Genomic DNA, 12,640 nt, shown 5'->3' on the forward strand with positions numbered 1-12,640 from the left:
ATGTACTTTACATTTGTCGTGAAAAATAGATCGGTATCTCTCTTATGAGAAAAGGCAGCTGGCCAGCAGTCAGTATTTTCATTGGAAGTTTTTCTGCTATTGTGACCTATGGTTGTTCTCTCCCCATCTCACTAAATAAATTTCTCCTTGAGGACCCATCACTTCTCCTGGTAGGTTATACACCGTGGTCTTGCTGAGTGTGTTGTGATAACCAAGACTGGGAAAGGAAAGCTGAGAAATGTGCTATTCAACCATTCTGGATTTGCTTTTTAATTACCTTGTGGTCCAGGAGTGTTCTTTGAATCCATAATGATACTTATCCTGGATGGGGCTCTGAGCACCTGATGATTCTGTAGGCGTCCCTGTTCTTTGCACTGGAGTTGGACCAGATGTTTCCCTGCCCAGCAGAAGGGTCAGGAGGCTCTTGGGGTGCAGGAGGATAGAGGTGGCAATGCCTGACTGCAGTGCACTACAAGGGGTCTATCAGCAAAAAGCCCCGCAGAAGAACAAAGGATTTCATTTGTCGCTGCTGCCAGGTTCCTTTTCTTCCCAAGTAAATGTATTGAGCTGCTTTATACGAATGGAAATCGATTCTGTTTTTAAAGTTCAGGAGCCTGACCCTAATGCCACTGTAGGATATTGTGTATACCAACTGCATTAATCTCGGTGAAATACTGGCAGTAGTGTATATTCCACCACTAATTAGGTATTTAAAGGTTATTTCTCAACTGCTCGGTATTAATTATATCTATGGCATTATACAGTTTAAATAACTGTAAGGGAGTGGATTTTTTGTCACTCGTTTCTGGCTGCTTAGGTCAGAGGCACCACTCACCCTCTTGCTGATGCTAGGTAGCCAGGGCAGACAGCCCAGAGCACAGGGATAATCCCATGTTGTGTGTCCTAAGGCTGGGGTCAGCTGGGGGGTGTCTGCACTGCAGGGCTGCATGGTTCTTCAGCCATCCGTAGCTGTAGCATTGCTTGTCTTTGAAAAGCACTCTGGGATTACAGGAGCAGTGCTGCAAGCAGGCTGGGTGTTAATATTAGCTTGGATCAACACCGGGTCTCAAGGGCTTCGGAATGAATATTCAACAGAAAGTGTTTTGTGTTTATTCCTGTAGCTCCAGCAGAATAATTAAGAACAGGATAAGCAGTAAGTGCAAATGATGCAATGAATCATCTGATAATGCTCAGGGGGTCACAGAAAAGGAGCCAAGTTGATCTTTTTTAGCCCAGCAGTTGTTGATGTTTGTAATTCTGCAACTATAGGCTGGTCTTTTTTTCTGGTTTTCTAGGTGTGGATAAATGTCTTTCCAACCCTTGTCCTGCACTGGCCACCTGCAACAACACCCATGGCTCCTATGTCTGTCAATGCCCTCTTGGATATGAGATGGAAAAAGGAAAGTGCAACTTAGGTAAGAAAACAAAAGCAAAAAAAAAAAGGGAAAAATGATGGAGATAATGATCTGTAATCCTTTAAAATAAATTAACGCAGGCTCAGACAAGTTCAGGAGCTTAGTATACCTCCCAACTACTACTTTTACTGATAGCCTGACTTCAGTTGGCTCAGCCATCTGTATGGAATTAAGCAGCTGTGAAAGCCTTTGTAAGATCAAGGTCTTGTTTCCTACCTTTCGCATTTGTTGTGCAGCACAATTATTATCTGGGACTTGCATTCTGGCCCCCTCCTTTCCTATTAAAAGGCTCAAATCCCAAGGACTTATAATGCCTCATTGTGAAGGGGGGATTTGTTTTGCTGATGTTTCTTCTGACCCTTAATCAGTGAGGATTAAGGCATAGAAATTTTGCTGAGCGACATGGCTGAGGTGTCCCCTAAAGGGTGTTTTGAAACATTTCTTCTTGTAGGAATGTGTCAGCTTCTAATTTAGAGAGTTGTTTTGATTACGCCTTGGACTGGGCCATGGGCAGATTATGTAAATACCATGAAGGTGATTCCAGTCTCATTTCTACCAGAAGCTGTTATATTAGAGCTGTCTGATACAAAATTTGTGGTGAAGATAGGCTCTGCAGATGGGAAAGAATGGGAAAGAATTGGAAGCTTTACAACGTTATCTGCAACTGTATTTGTTTTTCTGGTGGAACATAAAACTTGAGCTCTGAGTTCTCATTTCCACTGAGTATCTCATGACACTTAATACAAGATTTAGGGATATTATCTCTCTGAGTCTGGACGAGTTGGATTATTGCATTCTGTTGCCATGAATCAAATCTAATTCTAAGCATGGAAAAATGCATCTTTCAGGCCTCCTTTCAAACATCATTGCTCATTCTGTCCAGCAGTTTAAAAAATGAAAATGTCCTTTCTCCACTGCTTCATCTTGACTTGGTTTGCTTTCCTTGCACTGGAGAGAGGGGAAAAAGATTTTACTTTACCCCAAATTACTATAAATTATCTTTGGCACCCGAAACCATCTTGCCACTAAATTTCCCCGTCTCTCTCTGTGTTAAATGAGTCAGTGTTGCTTAGTTTTGGTTTACAGAAAGGAGGCACGTATTCCAACTCACCTGTCTTATTCTCCTTTTTAGTAAGAATATTTATCGGTCAGGTGCCCCTGCAACTTAACATCACCCACGGGAAGTATGCAGATCTCCTGCAAGTGGAGCGTGAAATCCTGTTGATGGTGAGTGTCCCTGTGTGGTGGCAGCAGCACTGCTTGGGTCCTCGTGTGTCACTCCCCTTATAGTTGTGACGGCAGCCACAGGGCTCTCTGGTCTGGATTTAGCCTTTCTAATTGTTGAACCATCCAGGTTGTCCAACCCCCCACACCTGGGGTCTGTCCTGGGGCTAGGGGTGCTACTGGGAGCTGTGCTGCTCCATTCCAACAACTCTTCTTCTCTTCCTTTCAGCTGAATGCCTCTCTGTCAGGCTTGCCTGGATACTACCACTCCACAGTCAAAGCCACCAGGTAAGGGGCCACGAGGCAGAGTGAGGAATGGTGCCAGCCATGTGAATACCTGGGTTGTTCAGCTAGAGGTCCACATTTTGAGTCTGACCCACCGGTGCTGTGCTTAAGGAATTCAAGCCCAGCAGCAGCATGGGGGCACTGGAAATCCTTTTGCACCCTGGCCATCCATCCCAGTCCTCCTACTGAGGACAGCTTGCTGAGCAGCCACAGATCTGCTGCCTCAGACAGCTTTCTCAGTATGTGTGTGATATCATGTCTATGTTAAGTGTTGCTTGCACTAATAACTAGCAGGTTGCTAACGTACTAACCGTGAAATCAGACTGACCCATGGTACTCAGGGCTGTTTTGTTTTGTTTTCTGTTAGGGAGGCAAATGTTGTGCATGTTTCAGTGCAATCCACGTTCTCTTTAGCATCCAACGTGACTTTCTATGATGTTGTCGGCACCGTGAAAAGCTACATTCGGGCTTGCAAATCTCCTCCTGACCCTTGCCAGTTCATCGCCAGCCTGAAACCACTCCACAGAGGTAAGCAGCACAGCAGATTTGTTTGGGTTGGGTCCTTTAAGAAAGTGGAGAGAAAGATTCTGGCATTCAGCAAAATTCCTCTGCAAGTTTCCATCTCACTTCAACAGGAATCATCTTAAGATTGAATCACAGAATCATTAAGATTGGAAAAGACCTCTAAGATCATGTAGTCCAACCATCAGCTCATCACCATTATGCCCACTACCCCATGTCCCTTTGAGTCACATCTGCGTGGTTCTTGGTGATGTATTATTCCACCCACATGGCCAGGAGTTGGGATACGGTGGGATATAAAAATGGATCACTCTTTTTTTCACAAGTTTCTGGACCAAGAACCACCTCTCTCCCAAGTCTTCTGGCTGCCAAAGGTCAGAGGTGTCTGGAGAAGGCTGCCAGTGCTGGACAGGACTATGTCCAGGCTTTAAATATGCCATACTTGAAAGCCACAACTCAGCACTGTAGACTGAATTAATTTAAATCATTTTATTGAGCTAGCTCAAAATTATATCCAGTGGTTACCTCAGGTTCAAAAACTTAGAAAGAAATATATTCTATTGGTGTGCGAGTACAGATCCAAGGATAAATTATGATAAATTATGGGAGAGGGGTGTAAAAGGGGAGCTCCAAGTGAGTGACACACATCCCATAGAAGTTCCTGCTTCTCATATGCTTTCATTTGTTGGTTACAGTTATTCCACCTCCCAGTAAAATACATGGGCTCAATTTCCACTGTGTCACAATTTCCATTGTGTCACAATCGTGTGACACAATTTCCATTGTTCACTCCCAGTTTTGCTGAATGCTCATGCCAATAGACCTGATTTTTAAAGGTAAAATATTGCTTCGAAGTACTATAAATGAAAGAACCAACTCTGTTTCAAAAGTGAAGAAAATGCAGTGCTTGCTATTGGAATGGAAGAAGCTCTTTTGGGCTGAGCAAAATGCTTTGCGAGATATAACCTTAAAAATGGTTTTGCTGAACTGTCTCAGGGGGAGGATGTGTTTCTGCTTGGGCCAAAACAAATTTTTCTTTTTAATTTCCCTTCCAGCCTCTGAGCTGAAATATTTATTATTCCCCCCACTCAATTTGCTTGTACAAAAGATGGTAGATATGTATGAAATTGTGGCATAATGTGATGCTGACCATCTCAAAATGGAACAAATATTATTAAAAAAAGTGAGAAAGAGAGATGAAATGAGCTGAATGGAATGCCTGGGGAAAGCAAACATGCATGCTGGTGTGTTCAGAGAGAACTGTGCTGATGTTGGCTGCGTTTTCCCAACAGTTGGCAGCTTGTGCAAGCAGAAGGACCCTAAATGTGACAAGGAGACCTCTGAGTGCACTGACTTCGATGGGGTTGCACTCTGCCAGTGCAAAAGCGGGTACTTCAAGTACAATAAAATGGACCATTCCTGCAGAGGTATTGCACTTCATGCAGCTTTTGTTTTTTGTTTTTTGTTTTTTTGCCTGAGTTTGCTTTATCTTTTTGTGTCAATTGCAGTGATTGTGTATTTGTGTGCCACGCACATCACTGTGTGTGCAAGAAGCTTGATATTAAAAATAGATATCAGGAGCTCAAGTTCCTTTTAGTCAGCTAGGGGAGTTTTCAGCAGATGCTGGAGGTGCAGTCTCTCTCTAGGAATAATATTATCCTTTTCTGGAGCATGCTGTGAGTCACAGCAATGCAGAAGAGGGAGGAGGGGGGCTGACCGTGCTGGGCTTCAGCTCAGTGGCACAGAGCAAAGATGACGTGCAGCTCTGTCTGTTTTGATTTTGTCTGAACTCTCAGCGAACTTCAGATAATTGCTTTAAATTCACGAGCTTATATCAATACATCTTCACTATTTTTTAAATAAGCAAGTATCTGAAAATGGTTATGAATTTATTTTTAAACTAGGTTCCTAATAGAAATTTTAAGCTTCAGGGTTATGTTATTTTTAGCTACTCCTCAGATCATGAAATTTGTTTTGCTACATCTTAAACAAGGCCTTTGTCCTTGTGCCGATAGTCAGAGTGAGTTTTATAGGATGAGGGCGTCCATTTCCTAGTTGCAGTAATTGTTGCAGGGCTTCTTAGGAAATCCAGTTTTTTGTTTTTTGTTTTTTTTATTAATTTTTTTTAATCCAGTTTATCAATAATAATTGCAACGGTGGTTATATATTGTTTCTGGCAGTATCAGCAGGGTTGATATTAAAGTAGGAGCAGATGCTTTGTCATTTCTGAAACTATCAGAGTGGATGGGTGGATGCCCTGTCCCTGGAGACACCCAAGGTCAGGCTGGATGGTGTTCTGACACCTAATGGAGCTGTAGGTGTCCCTGCTCACTGCAGGGATTAGACCAGATGGTCTTCAAAGGTCCTTTCCAAATCAAACGATTCAATGGTTCTATCATGTGTGTCTGGAAATAATGAATGTGCTGTGGGCTTTGGGATGGGCATCCCTGGAATGGGCATCCCTGAAATGCACATCCCTGGCTCTTGGGTCATGGTCCTGCCTCTCCTCTTCTCTACATCTCCAGGCAATACCCTTTTGTATTTCCCTTCCTTCCATCAACTTGTATGTTGGAAGGAGGACTTTTTTTAGGAAATATTGACTGTCTCCATCCACCCTGAGAGGCAGAGAGGGCAGCAATGGGGAACTGAGATGCCCACCAATCTTGGGGATTGACCATTCATCTTGTCCATGACCCTTGGCAAGTGGTGGTGTGAAGATAAATGCCTGACAGGCTGTAAGTGGTGTAACACCTTTAGACAAGGAGATGTGGTCACACCCTGCTTACCAGTCTTGTTTGCTGTGCAAAATGAGAAAAACCTATCCCTTGCTGTCAGGTCTTTATTTTCCACTGTCAGCTCCCTGCTGTCATTAGCAGTGTGGCACTGGGTGCTACTGAGTGCACAGTGTGGTGCTCCAGCAATGTACCAGCCTGTCAGCATCACTGTCCCCGTTTGGGTAAGCCAGGCCAACAGGGTTTTTAAAGTCATTTTCAAAAGCTAAGCTATTCTCTTGATATTTATAGCATATAATATGCCAGGCTTTTTTTAAATCTCTGCCCTCTTATTGACTGAACAGGAACTGTGGTCTCCCAAGCATCCGACCCTCATTGTGGGTTGTGCAGACATGGAGTGCTAACTCCCATTAAGTACTTGCAAAGGGGAAACAGCCATTGTGCTGCCCCATCCGGCCTCCCATGGGAGGCTGGGGGGCAGCTGGGAGGGGAGCACCACCATGTGACCCCAAGTATTGCTCTGCTCTGTCTGCCACCTGGGGAGTGCTTGAGAATGTTCCCAGGAGGAGCAATGGGACTGCACAGGGCAGGGTGCACAGGCAGAGGCAGGCAGGGTGATTTGATGGTGAGTAGGAGAAATGTGATAATGTAGCCTTTTCCAACCCAGAAAACTTCCATCCAAAGGCTGGAATTTGACACTGGGATAATGCAGACCAGAGAAAAGGTGAATGTTTTTAATGGCTGGGGAAATTAACTTTGTGAGCATCTGACTGAGTGTTGCGGTTGATTGTGACTGGAAATATTAAAACCAAGCTTGGATGGTTCTGTGAAATGTAGTTCCACTTCAACTATTTGATTTGAAACCCAATTCAATTTGGAATTGAATTTAGGGAAGTTCTCTGACCTGTATTATGAAGGAGAGGTCACAGTCACATTGCTCCCAGCTGGCACTGATATTGCTTGTTGCTGGTGTTGCAAGAGCCATAAGCTCTGAGTCCAGCTAGAGGACCAGCTACAGTCCACTAGAACACTAGTGGTCTCTTCTGGTTTATTAGGATATTGCCAGCCTGTTGTAGCAGACAAAATTGCACATGCAAACTTTTTACACTGATATTCCTTGGGAAACAATGCAGGTGTGCAGTTAGTTCCCAGCTGGGTAAGAAGAGACTGTGTCGTGAATTATTTTACCTGCTGCCCACCCTATGGCAGGCTGGGAGGTGAGCTAAGTGCACAGTGTTTTGCCTAAAACAGAGGATGATGTAGCATCAGAGCATGCAGCTTCCTGCTGCACCAGCACTGTCAGCTCAGAGGCTGGTTGGGGTGAAGCTGCTGTGGGAAGCAGCAATGCGAGTGCCTCCTCTGCACCACTGTGCGGTGCTCATGGCCCTTCTCTGTTGTGTTTGCAGCCTGTGAAGATGGATACAAGCTGGAAAATGAGACCTGTGTGAGGTATGGTGAGCGCTCTGCCCCCTCTTACCCCACCATCCTTCTTAGTGCTACTTTGGTGACCTGTTGGCACAAGCAAGCTGCTGATACTCCCTCTTGTTTTCTGTTGTCAGTTGCCCATTTGGCTTAGGGGGATTCAACTGTGGGAACCGTAAGTACCAAGTATCAGTCATTTCATTTGGGGGAAATTTGAAACAAATGGTTGCAAATAACTATGCCTAAAGCACAGTAAGCACAAATCATTCATGTCAGGTTTTGTGTTTCTTCACTGTCTGTCGAAAATTGTTTTATTGATCAAAATATTTATTTGACAAAGTTGACTTGATATTATCTGCCAACAAGATCAGTATTTTCCTTGGAGATTTTCTTTCCATGGATGCTCTGCCAAGATAGCATGTACACACTTTTGAAGTGAGATATTCAGAGTGAATCCATGAAAGTTTGTCTGTGCTATCCTGATTTATCAGTGCAGAGAATCAATCCCCTGGCAACAGGAGCCCATCCTTCCTTCAGTGAGAGACCCCCAGTTCCATTTGCTTCAGATGACAACTACAGAGGGAGGAAGGCAGGAAGCAAACAGTTAATCCACTTGCATGAGAACTGTGATACATGAATATTTATGGCCAAACTGCTGTCTCTAAGCAGATCTCTCTCTTTCCTGCCCCTAGCATATCAACTCATTACAGTGGTGATTGCAGCTGCGGGAGGAGGATTGCTGCTTATCATGGGCATAGCGCTGATAGTCACCTGCTGCCGGTAAGTCCTCCGAAAATGCAGGCTAGGTAGAAAGGAGGAGTTTGGATAACAGGAAGAATTGCTGGGCCGTTGTAAAGAGATGTTGGAGTGCATTCAAGGTCCTTCTCCAAGCACAGCTCCTGCACCTGCTCTCATCATGTGTGTCTCCCTCTCAGGCAGACTCACACACGTGCACACCTAGTTCCTGTACCAGCAGGCAGCTTTCAACTAGGCAAGGTGTGCTGCTGAGATAGTTGTGCTTTGTGATTTATAAACCATGAAAAAGGGCTGCCTTGCAGTAACACTCTCTTCCCAACCATTTTAACCCCAAATCTAAGATTTCACAGCTCTCTGAAGTCAGCAGTTGGATGGATCAGTAATGTAGCACTGGTAGTAGGCACAGCATCCTTTGGTGCTTTGAGTCAGGAGCAAGGCCCAGCCAGGAGATATGATGGTCACTACACCTCCAGGTGCCAGCTTGCAGAACTCTGTGGGGATGGATTGGTCTTCTCATGGGTCTTGGCCTTTGGCAGGCCACGTGCCTTCCTGGAGAGAAATCTTCTTTGCACTGGAGATGTTACCAAAGTCCGCTCCTACAACATGGGGGTGATGTAAGGGCTTTTTGTGGTGTTCAGACTGGCAGCTTCCAGTTCTTCCTTCTTAGGAAGTAACATAGTGCCTGGAAGGCACTTGGGAACTTGAATAGTTGGGGGCTCGCATACATTTTTCTTTCTTTCTAAATATATGTTTTTAAGAGACAAGAGGCATAAACTGAAACAGGAGAGGATCTTATATCAGGATTAGTTATAACTTTTGACTTTCCTTCATTCTTTTCTAAACAGGAAGAATAAAAATGACATAAGTAAACTTATTTTCAAGAGTGGGGATTTCCAGATGTCACCATATGCCGAGTATCCGAAGAACCCCCGAGCACAAGAGTGGGGCAGAGAGACCATTGAGATGCAGGAGAATGGAAGCACCAAGAATTTGTTGCAGATGACAGATGTGTATTACTCGGTATCTATCCACAGCTTAAATCTTAACCTTTGCTATTTCATATAGCAAAGAAACATCCCTTTATTTTTGGAAGCATAAATCCCTTTCCTTCAAAACAAAAGAGCAAAGCAAATGGCTGCCACAGACAGCAAGGCGTTGGGAGTTATGTGAACTCCAGCTGTTATATGTGTCTGAATATCACAAAAAAGTGTCAGTTGAAAGAATGCTAGGAAAATGTCTAGGATCTCAAGATGAGGAGGGGTTATTCATGTGAGTGAAGATTGCAGGAGTTCACACAAATCACACTTACTGAGCTTCTGCTTTCCAGGGACGAGAGCAGTGAGCAAAACTTTCCTTTTCTGGCTTGTATTTTAAGTTTTCCCAGAGTAATTTTACTGCTTTACACAGCATGAAGGAAAATGAGAGAAAAGCACTTCTAGATAATACTCAAAGCAGGAAACAAACTGATTTTCTGGGAGCATTTCTTATAACAATAACTCTGATGATATCCTGTATTAAGATGAATTATTTTAGTGCCTGAGCTTGTTAGCACAGTTCTCTTGGATTAAAAATTAACTGTACATTTAGACTGCATTTGGTGGAGTCAGGTAACCTTCTGGATGGGTAAGCTTCAGGTCTTCTATTTGGCCAGATGTCAAAACTCAGCTGCATCAGAATACCGCCCTCCAGGAAATGCATACCTCCCACAGTACAATTAATTCTAAGTCTTAGAGAAAATTAGTGATCGTGTTGTTCCTTCTATCTACTGAAACAACTGGTAGGAAAGGTGGTAAAGCTGTGCTTGAAAGAGGAGTTGTCTAAGACTTGTGTGGTGTTTTTTTTCCTACTAATACAGCCAACTGGACTGAGAAATCCAGAACTGGAAAGAAATGGACTTTATCCTCCCTACACTGGTTTGCCTGGATCTCGACATTCATGCATCTACCCTGGACAATACAATCCATCCTTTATTAGTGATGAAGCCAGAAGAAGAGACTATTTTTAGCAGAACAGAGAGGGACTGGAAGATTGACACAGTTTTGTGGCCCTTGATCCCCAGGTACAATGTGTCCCCTGGCAGTTCAGCCCATACCAGTCTTACTCTTCCATTTAACAGGATGGTCTTTGAACTCCATACTGAGTGTTGCTGCTCCCAGGAATGGTTACATTCGCTGAGCAGCAGAGAGGAAGAGGAGAAGGAAGTGAATGGCTCAAGGTGCACATCAGTAAAAGACTCAGGTGGAAGCTCGTGTGTACTCTGGTTTTGTTCTGTGCTGCTTCTTCACTCCTTACGCTACATGGCAAGCATGGATCAGTACAGGTGGATGAACTGTGTCCAGCACTCTGTGTTGAATACCACTAGGGAGTGTTTTGTTTACAGATCTTGTTCACTGTTGACTGTGCTTGTCTTCTTGGCCGACCTTCATGCAAAGATTCACTGTGTGACTAGTTTTGGTAGGACAAGTTTGTCCACCCCTTTTCTCCTTGCTGCTTTGCTTTCTGCTTTCTATGCAACAGGAAAGCTGGCTTGTCCTCTGGGCCTGACCTTCTTACTGGTAGAAGTTCTCCAAATGGCGAGGCCCCTGCAGCAGCCTGGTGCCTGGCAATGTCGGCTGAACTCATGGGTGGATTGTCTTTGAGAAGCAGGACAAATTAGTCATACCACTGCAATTCAAACTGGAAGTAGGCACAGGTGGTCGTGGGTGCTGCTTTGAGAACTTATGTACATAGGGAAGAGTGTGAGTATGTTGTCTTTCTGTCAGCCAGCCTGATTCAGAAGTGATGCTGCTACACATCATCACAATGCTTCTGTATAGGAGCTTAACAGGATGTTTACTTATGAAAAGACCTATAAAAACATAAATGTGATGTAAAATAGCTGCTCACAAGGAAGAAAAACATAAGCAGGGAATTCACCCTGCTTCTTGGATGAAATGTTGGAAGAATAAATAATGCTGTGGTCCTGGCTAGGCAGGTGGAACATGGCATCTAGGCACTGTGGGTGGGACATAGTTTTCAGGACTTCACAGCCCACCTTGATTTCAGAGGGAACTGTGGAAACTTACAGTCCACTGGAAAATAAGGCTCTCCATTAGTCAATTGCATTTAGAGCAGAGAGAAACACGATCCTTTCAATCCTAGCACCGCAAAGATCACTTACATCAAAATATTTTGCTTTCTTCTGTTCTAGTTTCAGGTGATTCAAACTGGGCAGGTTTTCTCAGCTAGGTGTGTGAGTTCATATTAGTCGCTTTGGCAGAAGCTGAAGAATGTAAGTTATTACATTCCTCACTAAAGATCAGATCAAAAGCTTATTGACTTCATTCTTTCTGGAGAAGGGTGTTGAAAGAGCTCTTATTAATAAAGTGTATTTCCCGCTTATCTTAACTGGAAAGATAACCTAGACTATCTAGGCCTTGTCCAGATACAAGATCCCACTACAGACCTTTACCCTCAGTGTGATCATGCTTTTAATTCAGGATAGCCGCTTGCATGGGCATATCAGATAGCACAGTTCCCTACCATTAACCCACCATCTCTGCACTGAAGGGCATGTACCATCTGACATTCCTTTCTCCCACACAGTGCTCAGAAAGGCACAGTGCCTACAGTTAAATTCAGTAAGTAGCTCTGAAGCACTGAGGGCTGCAGCATGTGTCCCCAAAGTGCCTGACCCCTGGTGAGAAGGGCAGTTCCAAGGCTGATGTGTGGTGTGGCTAGTCCTTGAAGGCAAGCCAGGGGTAAGCATGGCAATACTCATGTCCTGGTGGTGCTGGGAAGCTCCCAGCCCTTTCAGCACTTTCAACAAATGTTGTGTTCTGTTGTGTTCCCTACCAAAAGGGAGCAGCAGCTACGCAAAGGGAGGGTGTGATTTTGCAAAAACTAGATATTTATGGATGCCAGGGGCAGTATGCTCTGCACTGACATCATCTTATCGTCATAGTGCACATGACTGAATCCATAATCAAATTTGCAGGCTTGTCTCAAATGTAGGGTGGAAATGAATGCATGCTTATGCTGCTGAAGGAGCTATATTTAAGGAGCATTCTAGTTATAGTATCCAAAAGAGTAACAGGCAAAGCATAAGAATTAACTGTTCCCTGTGTTTTCAAATTGAGAAAGATGTTCTTCTCCTCGTGGTTACTAGCCAATATCTTAATTGCACAGGGTCCACTGGGTGGTGTGAACCAAGGCCTGGACCCTGCCGTGCTCTGGGGCTCTTCAAAGAGGGCATTATTGGGGTCATTCCTAGGAGGGTGAACTGCTTCTTTCACCCAACACTAG

At 44.1% G+C, this 12,640-nt stretch overlaps 1 protein-coding gene across 1 annotated transcript in view; it reads left to right on the forward strand.

Moving 5' to 3' along the window:
• The window catches only part of LOC306949502 (protein HEG homolog 1-like), a gene marked incomplete at both ends in the record, with an annotated part of 30,274 nt that extends 19,913 nt beyond the window's left edge, over window positions 1-10,361 (forward strand). The window contains 10 exons of the mRNA XM_079539412.1: window positions 1,296-1,415; window positions 2,548-2,642; window positions 2,869-2,927; window positions 3,292-3,452; window positions 4,739-4,873; window positions 7,585-7,627; window positions 7,738-7,775; window positions 8,293-8,380; window positions 9,202-9,376; window positions 10,212-10,361. Coding sequence (XP_079395538.1) covers window positions 1,296-1,415; window positions 2,548-2,642; window positions 2,869-2,927; window positions 3,292-3,452; window positions 4,739-4,873; window positions 7,585-7,627; window positions 7,738-7,775; window positions 8,293-8,380; window positions 9,202-9,376; window positions 10,212-10,361 — 1,064 coding nt within the window. The remainder of the gene's footprint in view (window positions 1-1,295; window positions 1,416-2,547; window positions 2,643-2,868; window positions 2,928-3,291; window positions 3,453-4,738; window positions 4,874-7,584; window positions 7,628-7,737; window positions 7,776-8,292; window positions 8,381-9,201; window positions 9,377-10,211) is intronic.
• Window positions 10,362-12,640: the final 2,279 nt, after the last annotated feature.

This window comes from Tetrao urogallus (genome assembly GCF_951394365.1).
Source record: "Tetrao urogallus genome assembly, chromosome: 8".
NCBI lineage: Eukaryota > Metazoa > Chordata > Aves > Galliformes > Phasianidae > Tetrao > Tetrao urogallus.